Here is a 17,426-nt window from a genome sequence, read left to right as displayed (position 1 = left end):
TGACCCCTGGGGAACTCCACTACAAACCTTCTTCCAGTCCGGAAAACATCCATTAACCACTACTCTCTGTTTCCTGTCACTCAGCCAATTTTGTATCCATGTTGCTACCGTCCCTTTTATTCCATGAGCTATAACTTTGCTCACAAGTCTGTTGTGCAGCACTGTATCAAACACCTTTTGGAAGTCCATGTACATCACATCAACTGCACTGTCCTCATCAAACTTCTCTGTTACCTCTTCAAAAAAATCCAGCAAGTTAGTTAAACTACGTTTATTTTCTTTGACTATTTTTAGCCATTGATTATAAAAACATTGGAGATGGGAAAAATAACCATTTTACTGACAGCCATTAATCATCCAATGAGGTAACCAAGAGTCTGCTTGCTTGCCAATTGGCCATGGGAAAGTTGGGTGCCACGAGGATTGGCATGTCGGTCAACCAATGACTGGAGTTTGGGGATGGAGTGATAGGAGGTGGGAGTTCAGGTGATGAAACCTCCAGGAACACATCCAACCAGAGTTGGCAACCCTGCCTCAGAGGAGATTGGGAGCAATAGCAAAACAAGAAAATCTTCAAGGAGGTGAGCCCATGATCCAACACTTCCAATGGGGAATGTCACCTGCAGGGAGCCCACCACAGGGGCATAGCCTCAGATGTTCTGTCCATTAAAATCACAAGTTGGATCACTGAAATCTCTAAAGTACTGAATTGTGGCATCACCCCTAAAATTCATGAGTTGTTTTATTTCTAAGATTGTATGGAACAAAATAAGAGATCTACCTGAATAGTGTTTATCTTTTTGTACATCTTCAATGAGAATATTTGTGATGTTGCCGTTGTAGAAAGCATCAACTCCTTGGTCTGCGATGACTCTCAGTGTTTCTGCAAGCTGGGGGTACTGCACAATTTCATGTGGATGACCAGCACTGGTGTAAAACAGTGAACTAAAGAGAAAATATTTATAAACTAATTTAAATCTCTGAACCATCTTAAAATGCAATTTAATCACCTGACGGTGTGCTTCACTGATACCCACTGGGCCTGCTGTTCCCTCTGTGTATTGCTTTGAACCCACTGATCAACTTGCTTGTGCTAACTTTCTTGATGTAGTGACAGCTTCCCATATCCAATCCTGCAGCAAATCCCATTCATACATGATCCCAGTGCTCGCTGACCTACATTAGCTCCTGGTCGCAAACACCTCCAGTTTAAAATTCTCATCAGGCCAGTTAGTTTAACATCTGTCATAGGGAAAATGTTAGAAGCTATTATTAAAGACATTATAGCAGGGCACTTAGAAAAATTCAAGGTAATCAAGCAGAGTCAATATGGCTTTGTGAAAGGGAAATCATGTTTAACCGATTTATTGGAGTTCTTTGAAGAAGTAACACGTGCTGTGGATAAAGGGGAACTGGGGGATGTACTGTACTTGGATTTCCAAAAGATAAAGTGCCACATCAAAGGTTATTGCAGAAAATAAAAGCTCATGGTGCAGCAGGTAACATTTTGGCATAGATAGAAGATTGGCTACATAACAGGAAACAGAGAGTAGGCATAAATGGGTCATTTTCTGTTTGGCAAGATGTAATGAGTGGTGTGCCACAGGGCTCAGTGCTGGGGCTTCAACTTTTTACAATTTATATAAATGACTTGGATGAAGGGAGCGAAGGTGTGGTTGCTAAATTTGCTGATGACACAAAGATAGGTAGGAACGTAAGTTGTGAAGAGGACATAAGGAGGCTACAAAGGGATAGAGATAGGTTAAGTGAGTGGGAAAAGATCTGGTAAGTGGAGTATAATGTGGGAAAGTGGGAAATTGTCCATTTTGGCAGGAACAATAAAAAAGAAGCATTTTATCTAAATGGTGAGAGATTGCAGTGCTCTGAGATGCAGAGGGATCTGGGTGTCCTGGTGCATGAATTGCAAAAGGTTAGTATGCAGGTACAGCACATAATTAGGAAAGCTAATAGAATGTTATTGTTTATTGCAAGGGAAATTGAATATAAAAGTAGGGAGGTTACATTTCAGTTATACAGGGTATTGGTGAGATCACATCTGGAGTACTGTGTACAGTATTGGTCTCCTTATTTAAGGAAATATGTAAATGCATTGGAAGCAGTTCAAAGAAGGTTTACTAGACTAATACCTGGAATGGGCAGGTTGTCTTATAAGGAAATGTTGTACAGGCTAGGCTTGTCTCCGCTGGAGTTTAGAAGAGTAAGAGGCAACTTGATTGAAACTTACAAGATTCCGAGAGGCCTTGACAGGGTGGATGTGGAAAGGATGTTTCCTCTTGTGGGAGAATCTAGAACTAGGGGTCACTGTTTAAAAATAAGGGGTCGTCCATTTAAGACAGAGATGAGGAGACATTTTTTCTCTCGGAGGGTCGTGAGTCTTTGGAATTCTCTTCCTCAAAAGGCAGTGGAAGCAGAGTCTTTGAATATTTTTAAGGCAGAGGTAGATAGATTCCTGATAAGCAAGGGGGTGAAAGGTTATCAGGGGTAGGCGGGAATGTGGAGTTGAAGTTACAATCAGATCATCCATGATCCAGTTGAATTGTGGAGCAGGCTCGAGGGGCCGAGTGGCCTACTCCTGCTCCTAATTCGTATGTTCCTATGTTCATATTTTCCTGTTTAAGTCCCCCCCCCCATTATCTTCCTCTCTTGCTATCCCTATAATCTCCTCCAGTCTCTATAAGCCTTCCAGAACTTAATGTTGTTCAGACATTGGCATCTTGTACATTCCCACATCCCCTTCTCTCCAACACTGGTGGCTGTGCCTTCAGCCATCTAGGCCCCAGGTTCTGAAAATCCCTCTCTAACCCTCTCACATGCTCTCTTTCTCTCTCCTCCTTTGACACTGCTTACAATCCACCTTTGGTGACTCCTCCATTTTCTGCTTCTTTGAATTGGCATTTTGTCTGATTACACCTCTAGGAAGTGCGTTTCTATGTTAAAAGCCATATTAAAAGTTGTCAAGATATTGCAAGCTGATCGGAACACATTAACCAGTTACTAAAAATAGTAGACAGAAGTGAATTTGTACTCTGTGATGTAGGGCATAGAGAAATACAGCACTGAAACAGGCCCTTTGAGTCTGTGCTGACCATCAACCTCGCATTTATATTAATCCTATATTCCCTACCACATCCCCTCAATTCTCCTACCACATCCCTCAATTCTCCTACCACATCCCCTTAATTCTCCTACCACCACTAGGGGCAATTTACCTATTAACCTTCAAGTCTTTAGCTGTAGGAGGAAACCAGAGCACCCAGCAGAAACAAGAGGACTTGCAAACTCTATAGAGGCAGTACCCAGAACTGAACCTGGGTTGCTAGAGCTGTGAGGCTGCAGTGCTAACCACAGTACCACCCAGGTCTCCTGCAATAGTTCAGTAAATGCATTGCACAGGCCAGGAAAGTGCCAGATTTGAAAGGGCACAGTGCAGCTAGTTAAAAAAAAGACATCTATATATTATAATGATGGTTCACTTCTGGTAATGTGAGTCCTTTAAGCAATTCCCTATTGCCAGAACTGCAGCACAGGCAGTTTTCTGCATGAAAAGTACGGGGTATGTGTGCGAATTAGATCAGTTTGGGGGAAGGGTGGATGCAGTAATAAGAAATAGAGCTTTTCTAGTTTTATTTCAGTTTTCAAAATTACTGGGTGGCCAGTCCCTTCCAAAACTGAACCCACACGTCCCTCATCCCCGATCATTAATCATCTCATTGGATCTCTCCCTAACTCCCACCAATCCCCACTTCAGACTCAAAATGGCAGCAACAAGAACTTGTTTAAATTGAAAATCATGTCCCTCCATTTGGCACTTCCTGACCAACCAACTTTACCTTCTCTTGCCGGCTTCATTACCTTCTGATCTACAACTGAGACCACCTCAAGGTCACAACAATGGCAATGTGTGACCATGCTAGTATGGCATGGAGTCACAGATAGACCAGACTGGATAAGGACAGCAAACCATTTCAGGTTTAGGACAATCTGGCAGCTTCACTGTACCAGCTTTTTAAAAGCTGAGTTTCAATTCTCAAACTATCATCTGAACTTGAATTTGCTGGATTTAATCTGGGTTAATTCTCCTAGTAACATAACTACTACACTACCATACCTCTCTCCTGCCTCCTTGCACAGTCTAACATATCCCTTTCCATCTAATTATAAAGTGCTGCCAGATGCACTGTATAAACGTAAGTGGTTGTTGAACATCTGATTTCTGAGGTTCACAGCAAGAATATATTTTCCTTTTAAAGCCAATTCTGTTGTACCATTAGTGTAATTGTGAGATAAAAACAAGAAATGCTGGAATCACTCAGCAGGTCCGGCAGCATCTATGGAAAGAGAAGCAGAGTTAACGTTTCGGGTCAGTCACCCTTCCTCGGAACTGAAGTGTACTGAACATTACTGAACATTAGTGTAATTGTGAGCCTGGGTTCAGTGGTAATTGTCACAAACTCATGCTATGCCGAATGATGACTTTTTTAATTCACCAGTTGGAAACCTGAATTAAATTTTTTTAAAAAGGAACAGATAAAAGGTGACTTTACTAACAGTTAAAATGCCCACTGCAATTTGCCTCACTATATCCCCTACAATCCAATGCATCGAGGTGGAGACAGATTGTCTCCCCCATCCCCTCCAGAACAAAGATTTGGGGAATTTTGAGTGAATTACCTGTCCTGCTCCCATTAACAAGACATTAAGGCATCACTTGATATTAAACTGGTGGAGAAGAACCACCTAAACCTAATCATTAACCTAGACATGAACTAATTAAATTGCAAGAGGAAATACACACTGAGTCATTGTCTTGAATCACTGGGTGACAGACCCACAATCTGTGTGATTGAGCTGATGTTTTCTCTGCAGCAACAGAGACAAGCAACTGGACACCAACAAGAGAAGACCCAAGTGGGGGTCCCCCTTCCCTCTCTCTGTAGACCCAGTGAAAATACATACAGTAAAAATACATACAGTAAAAACACATAAGAACTTAATTAAAACAAAGGGGCCAGTAATACAACAATGAACACAGTGTGTTGAAGGGAGGATGAGTAAAAGAGGCCAAGGAGTTGTAGATATGATTATAGAAAAGGTATTGAGGAGGATCCCAGAAACCAGGAGTCGTCATGGACACCAGATATGATTAAACTCATAATAGACAATGGGAAACCGTGAAGTTTTGAACAGGTTCTCACTGAGCCAAATAAGGAATTATCATTATGTCATTATACCAGACCCCTATGAGTAAGTTAAGAGGGGCAGGTCTCAGAAACAAGATTTAACCCCTGACTGAAACTGAGAAAGGTACGAGAACCCCGGGGAAGAACACTCGAGAAGATACCCTGAGCCAGGGGCTTAGAGAACAGAAGAGCAGCCGCAAGTCCAAGACTGATCACCTCGTGCCTTGACGGGTAGTATACTGTACAAGTAGTGAGAGCTTGTACTTTGATAAGTTTTGATACTGTTGCAAGTTAGTGAGAGCTTGTATTTGATGATTTAGTGTGTGAATAAAGTATTGATATACCTTTCACCAATCGGATTCCGTGGATTCTTTAAGAGTAGAGTGCGTGTTAGGCACAACATAATTGGCGCCCGAACAGGGACTCGGTTGTAGTGCTATTTCAAGTTATTTTGGATAGCCTCGCTGAGTTTGAACTAAATTATAAACAAAGTTACGAGTCTGACGGATCGGATTGGTGAACCTTTGAGTAATTGTGGCGCTGGCCAGGCCAGAGTGGGAGTTGGAACTCCAGAAATATTTGAAGGGCAAGTGGCCCTCGTGGATAAAGTTTGCAGTTAAACAGTACACGGGCCAGGGGTCCGTTGAGGTACAGCATTGGGAGGATGCGCATACCCACCAAGCCAAATGGGCGCCTAAGTTAGTGAAAGCCACTGCTGAGTGGCATGATAGGGCCCTGAAGGCAGAGTCAGTTAGTTCAGCATAGGTAGTGCATTTAATCCAATTCCAGTCTCTGGCCGTATGAGTACAGTCGCAGTAAGGCTGAGAGGGAAGCAGACAAGGCGAAGGAATAGCTCACAGGAGCGGAACAGAAATGCTCTGACTTACAGATCACAATGACGGTTCTGCACCACTTAGAGAAGGAGTGGGTATACCAGTCAATGGATCATACCAAATGTCAGGACTAGACATATAAACTACAGTCTCAACTCTCAGCACAGAGGGGCATAATATGCACTTTTGTGGATAGGGAGGATGATGACAATGACAATTTTAATTGGGCCAACTGGGCAGATAAGGCCAGAAGGCTCCATGACAAAGTTTATGGCAGAGTGACATAAAAAGAAATTTAGTGAAATTTCAAGTGAGTAAAAATAAGCTACTGTGTCTTTTGATTCGAATGTGTGAATGTTGGAAGCTTCCATGTATGAAATGAATGTCCTTGCAATTTGCAGCCTGTGTTCTATGGAACTGAAAGTCGTTAACTCTTTGTTGTCTGACTTTGATGTTGAAAGAACGAGTCTGTTACTTTTTCTGTTTTTACACGTGTATATTTTGTGAGAACCTTGAGTCATGTTTTGGTTGTGAATTAGTTGAAGCTGTGTGTTGCTTGACATCGGGACAGGGAATCTGACGAGATTTTGGTACTTTGAATTCATAACCCATTACAGGAATCAATTTTCTAAGTTGTTTGGAATTGAATGAGTGTGAAAAGTGATTGTTGAGTGTATTCATTTCAATTTAAGATTGTGCACCCAGTAATGGGATATAAAATTGAATTATATTCTAAGTTAAAGTTTTATTTTTATTTTAAAAGTTAGTTTTGCAACTGTGAAAAGGCAATGAACAATTTTCTAAGAGATAAGCTTCAGCCTTGAAGGTCTGAAGATGTCTTGCAGAAATCCAATTTGAAGTTTAAAACACTTCCTTAATTGGAGTTCAAGTTTCAAATCTGTTCTAGTTTTTTTGGAGTTTAGATTAAAGACATGTTTCACTGACTGTTTTAAGTAGCAAATGACAGGAATTGGATATTGGTTTAAGGGAGAGATGGATAAACAAAGGAGATATAGGGGCGGCACAGTGGTGCAGTGGTTAGCACCGCAGCCTCACAGCTCTAGGGACCCAGGTTCGATTCCGGGTACTGCCTGTGTGGAGTTTGCAAGTTCTCCCTGTGTCTGCGTGGGTTTTCTCCGGGTGCTCCGGTTTCCTCCCACAAGCCAAAAGACTTGCAGGTTAATAGGTAAATTGGCCATTATAAATTGTCACTAGTATAGGTAGGTGGTAGGGAAATATAGGGACAGGTGGGGATATTTGGTAGGAATATGGGATTAGTGTAGGATTAGTATAAATGGGTGTTTGATGTTTGGCACAGACTCGGTGGGCCGAAGGGCCTGTTTCAGTGCTGTATCTCTAATCTAATAGGAAAGATGCTGTCTGTTTAAAGTTTGTTTAAGAAGCTGGCATTAAATCTTTTGTTTTAAGAATGTTAAATAACTTTTTCTTTGGTTTTTGATTTTATTACAGGCATTTGAAAAGGCGTCTGAAGAAAGAACAAGAAAAATGACGTAATTTCCCTATCTTTAAAGAAAAAAGCACTTGCTATTCTGTTCTGTGTGTAGTTAATAAGTATTATAAGTCAATAAGTCTGAGTTAAGTTCATACTATTAAGGTTAACTAACCTGTTAAGTTGAAAAACTGGAAATTTCATTTGTGGCCACAATTAACTTTCAAGTTTATTATGTCAAGTTTTGGAGGAGTCTTCAGTTCCGGACATAAGACTCGTTCGTATAACATTGGCAGTTTTGATTTTTAAATATTTATTGCAGTAAATTGGAATTTGGAATCATCTTTGTTATAAAAAATAAAAAATCCTTGGATTAGAAATCTCTTACACAAGATGCTAAAAGTTTGAAAACAATTGCAGTTTAATCTAAAATGCTGTCTTTCTTGATTGAGATGCTTTCTTTTGAAGCTGATAAAGTTACTAATGATTCTGTTTTTTTCAAACCCTAAGGATACCAAAAGGATTGAAAAAAAGTTTAAAATGGAGTGTAGTTCTTTTCGATCAGAAAATAAGGTTACGTAAAGTGACGCAGCTGAGAATGTTTTGCTCCGCCCCCTTGGAGGCAAACAAAGAAATTACCCCTGCTGCAGCTATTGTTTTTCCATTTAATCCACCTCACAATTTTTGCATTGCTGAGAGTAACATTTATGTATATTGGACATTATTAAATCTTAAATTTCTAAATTGACAGATAGAATTGGACAAATTAACCCATTGGGCTCAGAGGCAGAGCCACAATGAATTCTTTCTGTTTTTTTTAAGCAAGTGATGGTAGGTTCCAAGGCCACATGAGAGCTGATGCCACAGCAAGAGATCCAGCAGCTTTAAGAATTTAAGAACTTAACTGCAGACATCAAATGTCCCAGCATCTTTATCAATGAGACAAACTGCTTGAGAAGGAGAGATAGTTGCAATCACTTCTGTCTTTAATGTAAAAAATGCAATACCACAAAGTCTGGGCACAAGAATTTGGAATCGATAAACACAATTTAATTGATATGAGTGATTATTTAAAGCACTCAAAGGGAAATGTATCTGATATTTAAGAGGACAATCAAAGTTTTTTAAAAAACAGTCTCAGTGGTTTACTGTGTTGGACATTAGCAATGGATTCTGGTCCATACCACTGTCACAAGAGTGTCAATGTAAATTTGCGTTTACGTTCCAGGGACAACAGTACACCTGGACGTATCTCCCCAGGCATTTCATAATAGTCCCTCAATATTCCACCTTCTTCCAGAAAGTCGGAGTGAAAGTTAAGCCTAAAAAGGCACAGATCATGAAGGAAAAGGTTTCCTATTTGGGAATAGTAATAATACAGGGAAAGCATGAGATAGAGCAGATGCAAATACAGAGGATCCTCAAACTCCCCCTACCGCAAGATATTAAAGCCCTAAGATCATTTTTGGGCCTAGTTGGGTATCACAGGAACCTTACTGATGGATTTGCCTTAAAGCCAGCCCCTTTATATAATCTCCTGAAAAAAAAACTACTATGTGCCTGGCGGACAATTTAATCTGCGGAGTACTTCCAGCATTTCTTGTTTTTATTTCAGATTTCCAGCATCCGCAGTATTTTGCTTTTATTTTAGTGGACAATTTAATCTACCAGGTGTGTCAGGTTTTGACAGCAAAGGCCCTTTAGGGACCTTTTGTGTCAAAATCATTGGGGGGTGTACAAGGGAAGGAGCCAGCAATCAAACCAGCACTCAAAATGTTTTATGTTGATGTTTCCTCTACAGTGGAGGATGGGATTAGGCAGACAGGGTGTGGATTACATGTACAGGAGGATGGATTGGGGTGGGTCTTTCTTGTAAATGTTACTATCGGACAGTGGGTATGTGTCGAATGCCCAAAAGGAACCCACCAGGGGGCCCCCAAATTCCCTGTATGGCAGTGTGATGATAAAGACTGTAAAAACCAATCAATAGGTGTGAAACCACAAAACAATAGGGGCTATTGGCTCTATTGTGTTGGGGAAAATAAAAAAGGACAGTTCCTATTCCAGGTTGTGAGATTAAACGGACAAGAAGCACCAACCCCCATCGTTACCCCCACATCCAAATTACCGACGAGTAAGGTTACGACCCAGCAGCCACAAGTGACTGATCTCCCTTGCCCTGCCTTAACTGCAGGACCAGAAAATGGACTTGCGATAATAAAAGCGAATAAAATTGTATATGATAATATACAGCATGAGTTGGTACTGGTAATATTGAATATCTCAGATATCCAGCTACCTGACTGGTGCCCTGAGAAGACCCAAGAGTTGTACAAGATACTACTGCAACAATTGTTTAGACAGGAATTTGGTAATAAGGGAATAGTAAAGGGAAAGAAACGTAAACGTAGTTTAGTGAATGATGCAGCCACAGTCCTTAATACAGGAACTTCAATTGTCAATACTATAGATTTGGAAAATGTGGACCGGAAGGTTAGAACTCTCAGCCAGCTAGTAAAAGATATTTTGAAAAAGAAACAAAAGGCACAGAAGTGGTGTTGCTGAAGTAGGTCAGGATCTGTCAAAAACAGTGACAGGACTGGTGAGAGTACGGGAAGGTTATGCTCATACTATTAATGATATCATAGAAAAGGTAAAGGAGGTCCACGACATTTCAAATAATGAAAGTGTTTGTAGTACATATAGTCCGTGGATGTTAGAACAAACTCGGGAAAATTGGAGGTAAATTGATGCAGGACAGGTACCAGTTTGGATCAATTACACCCAGTTGGAGGACTTAGCTAGTCACACAAATGATAAAATTATCAGGTACCAACTCAGAAAACTTAAGGTATGGAAAGGTCAGGAATGTGTAAATACAGGATCTATGAGTATTGGAATAGTGTTGGGAATACCTGTAATTCTGAGAGATAAGTTAGGGATACAATTACATGAAGTAGAAAATATCGGGGTGATAAGGGGAAAAGATTATATAAAATACTATGATATTTTACCCTACATTATGGAAATTGGAAAAGAGGTAGTTGGAACAACATTGTTTGAGTGTAGTCTGGAAAACCAGGTGGTCATATGTCCTCATCCTATATATAAAACGGCAGAATCAAAATGTGGATTTAATGCCACTGTGAATTGCACCATGGAAACTAGGAAAGCATTGTCAGGGCTAACCCATGTGGCCTATATGGGAAAGGGGAGATATTGCTTAACCACCACGGCGGAGGAGTACCAGTATGGATATAACCGGACTTGTCCGGTCAGCAACAGTATATTTTGTTTTAACCAACAAATACCAACCAGAGTAGGGAAGATGAAGTTGGTAGACATCTATAAACGAAAGACAGCAACGATAACTGTGACAGAAAGTATTAAGGAGGATTTGACAAATTACAACGAGGACTATGAATATACTATTCAGCCATTGCCCACACGCTTGGGTAAAGAGAGACAGCAGCGAGAAGTCATTGCTGTAGTGTACTACAATCTGGAACAACAATCGAAGATGCTACAAGATGAGATTGACGAGATAAACGATTCTACTTGGTGGGAGGACTTATGGAACTGGGGGTCAATACACCCCTGGTTTAGAATTATCGCCCATGTCCTAAAAGTGGTTTTGGGTGTCATGGTGTTATATGTGACATACTTAATTTGGCAATTTAAGAAATTAATTAGGCGATGTGAGAGATGTATGAACACAGGATGGACAGCTACCTTAAAGGCAATCAGTATTCGAACTTACTCTATAAAAGGATAGACAATTAGTTATGCCACACAAGGGTAATTGTGTAACCTATTTGTATATACTTAAAATGAATTAATGAATGATCAATGTACTCTAAAAGTGAAATTGTGACTATTATGTTCGCACAAATGATTGATTATGTAATAGTGATGTTTAAATGGTGCTTTCTTTAACATTACACTGCTTATGCTTTTGCTTTGAAAATGAAATTGTAATTGTACAAGTGTGCTACCGAAGAGACATGAGAGTGTGATCCCTTAGACACAGCCCTGCAGGATCAAAGGGGGACTGTAGACCCAGTAAAAACAAATAAGAATTTAATTAAAAACAAAGGGGCCAGTAACACAACAATGAACAGTGTGTTGAAGGGAGGATGGGTAAAAGAGGCCACAGCACACTGATGGCTAAAGAGTTGTAGATATGATTATAGAAAAAGTATTGAGGAGGATCCCAGAAACCAGAGTTGTCATGGACACCAGATATGATTAAACTCATATTAGACAATGGGAAACTGTGAAGTTTTGAACAGGTTCTCACTGAGCCAAATAAGGAATTATCATTATGTCATTATACCAGACCCCTATGAGTAAGTAAGAGGGGCGGGTCTTAGAAACAAGATTGAACCCCTGACTGAAACTGAGAAAGGTACGAGAACCCCGGGGAAGAACACTTGAGAAGATAGCCTGAGCCAGGGGCTCAGAGAACAGAAGAGCAGCCGCAAGTCTGAGACTGATCACCTCGTGTCTTGGCGGGTAGTATACTGTACAAGTAGTGAGAGCTTGTACTTGATAATTTAGTGTGTGAATATAATATTGAGATACCTTTCACCAATCGGATTCCATGGATTCTTTAAGAGTAGAGTGCCTGTTAGGCACAACATCTCCAGTCCACCTTACAAGCTTCGAAAGCTACCTACTGCACATAACCACCTAGGCCTATCACTGCTGCCAACAGAGACCCCATGAAGGAAATTATCTGCCTCGCTGTTCTCCAGGAGAACCACCGAATCAGCAGGCCACATCTGCAAGCCGGAAGCCTCAGGACCACCGAGATCAGCCAGAAGCCAGCCGAGTCACCAAACTTCACAGACTGTATACCCCTTTTTTATTGCTCTGGACTCTAATCCAACCAATCTATCCTTCCCCACCCTGTAACGTATTTGTGTGTGTGAACCTCAAGAGAATGTGTGTTTGTATGTGTGTGTGTGAAAGTTGGAACATAGTTTACTATTTTACTTAGATTGGTTAAAGTAAATAAAGCTAATCTCTTTCTTTGTTAAACTCAAGGAAACCTGTCTGATTGGTTCTTTTTATGATCAGAACATGTAAATAGTTAAATACTCATTGAATTAGCAAGTACATTCACTTTAAAAAAATAAATAAAACCTGTTGCGGTCAAACAAGGAGAGGGACAGGACAGGAGCACTTTGACCTCTCCTCACTTGATCGTAACGTAAAACTCTCTCATTTTGACTTGAAAGGTCATGGGTTCAAGCTCCATGACAAAGAATTGAACACATAATCCCAGCGGACACTTCAGACGTGCTGTCTTTCAGATAAGATATGAAACTGTCATCCCTGTTAGGTAGATGTAAAAGTTCCTGTAGCACTATTTAAAGAAGAGCAGAGTAGTTCTCCTGGTGACCTCACCAAGATTTATCAAGCAACTCCATCAAAACAAATGATCTGGTTAATTAACTCATTGGTATTTGTGGGACCTTACTGTGTGCAACTTGATTGGTGCATTTGGCTACAACAGTAGCTGTACCTCAAAAGTAATTAATTGGCATTCAAATGCTTTGGGATGTCCTGAGGACACGGAAGATGTTTTATAAATACAAATTCTTTCAATATAAGGCTGACTGCAGAGTCATGCAGGAGATTGTGCAATCTGAATCACAGTTCACAGATGCACAATAAACCTATAAACCGGATGATGCCTGAATTGGGGTTTGATCCTGGTGGAACACACTGTGCCCACGCCCAATGAAGCCAGCGACAGACTGCCAGCTTCATTAGGATAATCAAGCTGCAGGCACCAGTAACAGCCCCAGAGCATCTCTCCGTGGTTGTGGGGGGTAAATGTGGCCGGCTGCTTCTTGACTAATTGCAGGGCGAGATGAGAAGAGGAGAAGGCAATCAGGCCTGGGGAGTGGTGGGGGTGGTTGTGGTGTGGGCTGGAGGGGGAGGGGAGCAGATGAGTAGTGGCTGGCAGTTTAATGTAGAACCAGGGGGAGTGTTCCTGCTCCTTCGGGTAAGTAAAAAATGTTAATCCTGCCTGCTAGGTGGCAGTCTCCAACGGTCTCTCTAAAGCTTGTCTGCTGTTTCCCTGAGAAAACTAACCACAGCACACAGCAGACAGGCTGCAAGATCGATATGGACGAATCTGTCACACAAGATTGCATACTCGGAGAACTGCTAATGAGAAAGGAGTATATAGGGTTTCAAAATTCCTGGAGACACACTCATCTACCAGAAGTATGATAGGGACAGAATTTTCAGTTGGTCCAGATTCCATCCCAAATTCCAGGGTGGTCACACACTATTTCCAACAGTACTGGAACACCCACTTCGGTGGGGAGGTTACTTTGCAGTGGCACTTTGCCACAACATTATGGGAACGGCTAATGTATCAAATCTACAAAGATCTAGTTTGTATTTTTTTAGTAGTGATTAGTTCCTCTGCAGTTGATTGCCTTGGGAAGTCTGCATTTGAAACACAATGGGCCACACTTCCAGCAGCCTGCGTTCAACCCCAAAATCCAACCATAAATGAACCATCCTCACCAACCCCCACTCCTCCTAAACCAGAGGTTTCAGGCATACCATTTCCTTGTGGAACTCTGCAAGTTCACTAGAGTTGTGCATGATTTAAATATGGAGTAGGACCACACAATACACAGGGATTGGGAAGCACTTAGTGTAGTTACTTTCAAAAGGCTTAACATTCTCTGATACAGTACTGGTTATAAAGTTTGTGTAAAACTCCTTTGTGAGTTCTATTTAACCCATCATGAGTTAATGGCTGGGCTAATATAGCACATGAAGGAATGTTACATAAATGTATTAACCCATACCCAGACAGAAGTTAAAGCCCAGAATTATAATCGGAGAACAACAGGAAGGGGTTTTGTTGGACATACAAAATAAAAGAGGCTGCTTGAATGATACAATCCTCCATCTCAGTGTTTACTGGACTGGGAATAAAATGAATGCTTAGAGGAATTTGCAGCCAAAGTATTGCAAAGAAGGATTTTCAGTTATATAGCACCTTTCAAAACCTCAGGGCATCCCATAGCACTTTTGAAGTGTAGTCATTTGTAATGTAGGAAACACAGCTGTCAATTTGTGCACAGCAAGCTCCCACAACCAACAATGAGATTATGATCAGAGAATCTGTTTTACTGCTACTGATTGAGGGTTAAATATTGGCTGTGGTAGAACTTGCCTGCTCTTCTTTGAAAGGGTGTGATGGGATTGTTCACATCCACCCGAGAGGACAGGCAGGACCCCGGTTTAGTGTCTCATTTGAAAATGGCATCTCCAACAGTGCAGCACTCCTTTAGTACTACACTGGATTTTGTGCTCAAATCTCTGGAGTTCACAAGCTTTGACCCAAAGGTGGGCATGTTACCATAGAGTCACATTGACTGTAAAGAACTTTGGAAACCTGTGGTTTTGCAAGACACTACATAATTATTTTTTAAAATTTTTAAGTGAGGTAGGAACTGACGCACGTTGTTTGAGCAGAGTAAGGGATCTTTAGGAGTGAATATAATACTTTCCCATTAATTTATTCAAGTAGATTTAAAAAAAGAATATTTTACTAATTTACCAAGAAATCTGGACAAAAACATGTCCACATTAGCAGTGAGGGAGTGAGTGAGAATGGATATACAGAACTTTCAATACAAGCTCCAGGACTACTGCATACACAAGGTGCACGCTTGATCATTCTAGAATATACACTCATATAAATGGGAAGCTAATGGGCATGCTGTGCAGGTAGTCCCCTTCCCTGACACAACAGTGAGCTTACTTAAATGACCTGCAGAGCTCCTGGTCAATGGAAATGCCTCAACTACCAATTTCTCAAGAGGATTTTTTGAGAACAGCTAGCAAGAAATCCTATCACCAATGCGATGAGTCAAAGTTATTGCTTTGAGTCTGATGCTAGAATGTTCTATAGGCATTGAAGTATTGTGTGAACTCCTGGGCTGAATTTTTAGGCCCGATGGGGGCAAGCACAGAGGGAGGAGGGGGTGTAAATTTGTGTTTCCAGCTGGCGTGCCAGTTTCCTGGCACCATTCCACCCCTGGGCCACTTTCCTGGAGGCTGGATGGTGGGGATGGGGGGATGGATTGGTGGGCGCAGCAGGGCTACCCACCACAATCAGTGGTTGGCCAATTCACCTCTTTAAAGGTGTCATGAACGGATGAGAACCAACTGTAAATTGTGTTTTTGTACACTTGGGTGTTATTGTCAACTTCCATTATACACAGCATGTTTAAGTTGATTTACTTCTGTGTTCAACGTGCTAAAATGGAGAGGGGGGTGGCGATCACTTCACCAACAGGAGGTCGGACAGCTACTTGAAGGGGTGCAGTCACATGACCTAGAAGCCACCTTTTTCAGCCTGCCTGGTTTTGAAACAGTTTCAGTTGGAGGGAACAGATCGTTCAAGGAAGAAGCTGCCTGGAAGGTGTACACCTGGTTATCTTGAGGCCTGCCTGCAAGAAGAAGGAAAGAAGCCACAGTCTGCAAAGCAGCAAGAAAATCTCTCTGCTCTCTGCCACTGTCTCTTCATCAAAAACGGGGTGAAATCAGGAACTAAGCTGCCTCATCTTATCTCTGAAAGTGCCTAAGAAGAAAGTGTAAGAGAAGAGATTTCCAACGACTCCTACCCGACCCGGCATTTCCAGTCAGTTGAATCCAGCTTTGGACTTTTACATTAGTAAAACAAGCAGACTCTGGTTTCAACTGGGCCCCCCGTCAGTTTATAATTAAGCTATTTTTTACTTGGCAAATGTCCTTGTCCTTTTGATGCCTTTACCTTTCCTTGAATGTTTGTGAGCATGCGTTGCGAAGTTAACCCCTTCCCAAGTTTACGAGTGTGTGTTAATAAATCTTACTTCTTTGTTTTAACTATAACAACAGTGTTGTTGCTGTCCTTTAAAAGTCTGGGCTCACAAACTGAGGGAGTGGAAAAGTATGGCATCAGGATTTTCCTTTTTTTTAAAACAAAAAGGGAAAAATGTAAATCACAATCTGCTTACAGACAAGTTGTTGAAAATGTAAAGAAATTTGTTTTCAAAATGAACTACCTGTTTGTAACAAAATCTTATTAAAGCCAATTGTAAGCAGCTGACTGGAATTTTCCACTTGACCTGTGGATCCAATAAAGGCATCAAGAACTAGGCCAGTTGCCTTGAGACAGCCTCCCGGCAGCAGACCAGAGGGGGGCCAGCAATCCAGGCAGGCTTAGAGGCCCTCCCCCTACACAATGGCTGCTAAGGGCTTTTTTTTTATTTACACTTAAAAAAACGTTGGAGAGAGGGCTTGGTCATCTTGAGGTGCTCTCTCTCTCTCTCTCTCTCTTACCTGAAAAGGCAGCCTGCTACTTCTTCAATGCTGGAGGGCCCCCTATTGGCCCTTCAGCTTTGGCAGCCTGCCCACCTCCCTTAATTGGATGGTGAGCCCACTCTCTGGCCATTAATTGGCCAGTTCGGGGAAAATCACAGCCAGTTGACCGTTCCCCACACAGTGCGGGCTTCTGACCCCCATTTGACCCTGATGGTGGGGTGCCAAAGACTGTAGGGAAAACCCAGCCCACTGTTTCACACTTTACGAGTGGATCTAGTTCTGTTCCATTCAGCAGTGAAACTGATGCCTATCTCTGTAATCTCCTGCAACCCTACAACCCTCCGAGATATCAGCGCTCCTCCAATTCCAGCCTCTCGCACATCCCCAATTTTCTACACTCCACCATTGGTGGCCGTGCCTTCAGCTACTTTGGCCTTAAACTCTGGAATTCTCTCCCTAAACCTTTCTGCCTCTCTTTCCTCCTTCAAGACACTCCTTAAAACATCTTAGACCTAGCGTTTCGTCATCTGCCCTAATATTTCCTTATGTGGCTTGGTGTCAAATTTTGACTGATAACGTTCCTATGAAGCGCTTTGG

At 41.5% G+C, this 17,426-nt stretch overlaps 1 protein-coding gene across 1 annotated transcript in view; it reads right to left on the bottom strand.

Annotated features, from left to right (window-relative positions):
* The window catches only part of LOC137382879 (glutathione hydrolase 5 proenzyme-like), a 123,723-nt gene that overhangs the window by 35,391 nt on the left and 70,906 nt on the right, over positions 1-17,426 (bottom strand). The window contains exon 5 of the mRNA XM_068055431.1: positions 782-945. Coding sequence (XP_067911532.1) covers positions 782-945 — 164 coding nt within the window. The remainder of the gene's footprint in view (positions 1-781; positions 946-17,426) is intronic.

This window comes from Heterodontus francisci, chromosome 23 (genome assembly GCF_036365525.1).
Source record: "Heterodontus francisci isolate sHetFra1 chromosome 23, sHetFra1.hap1, whole genome shotgun sequence".
Lineage (NCBI taxonomy): Eukaryota > Metazoa > Chordata > Chondrichthyes > Heterodontiformes > Heterodontidae > Heterodontus > Heterodontus francisci.
This window is presented reverse-complemented; position numbering and strand designations above follow the sequence as displayed.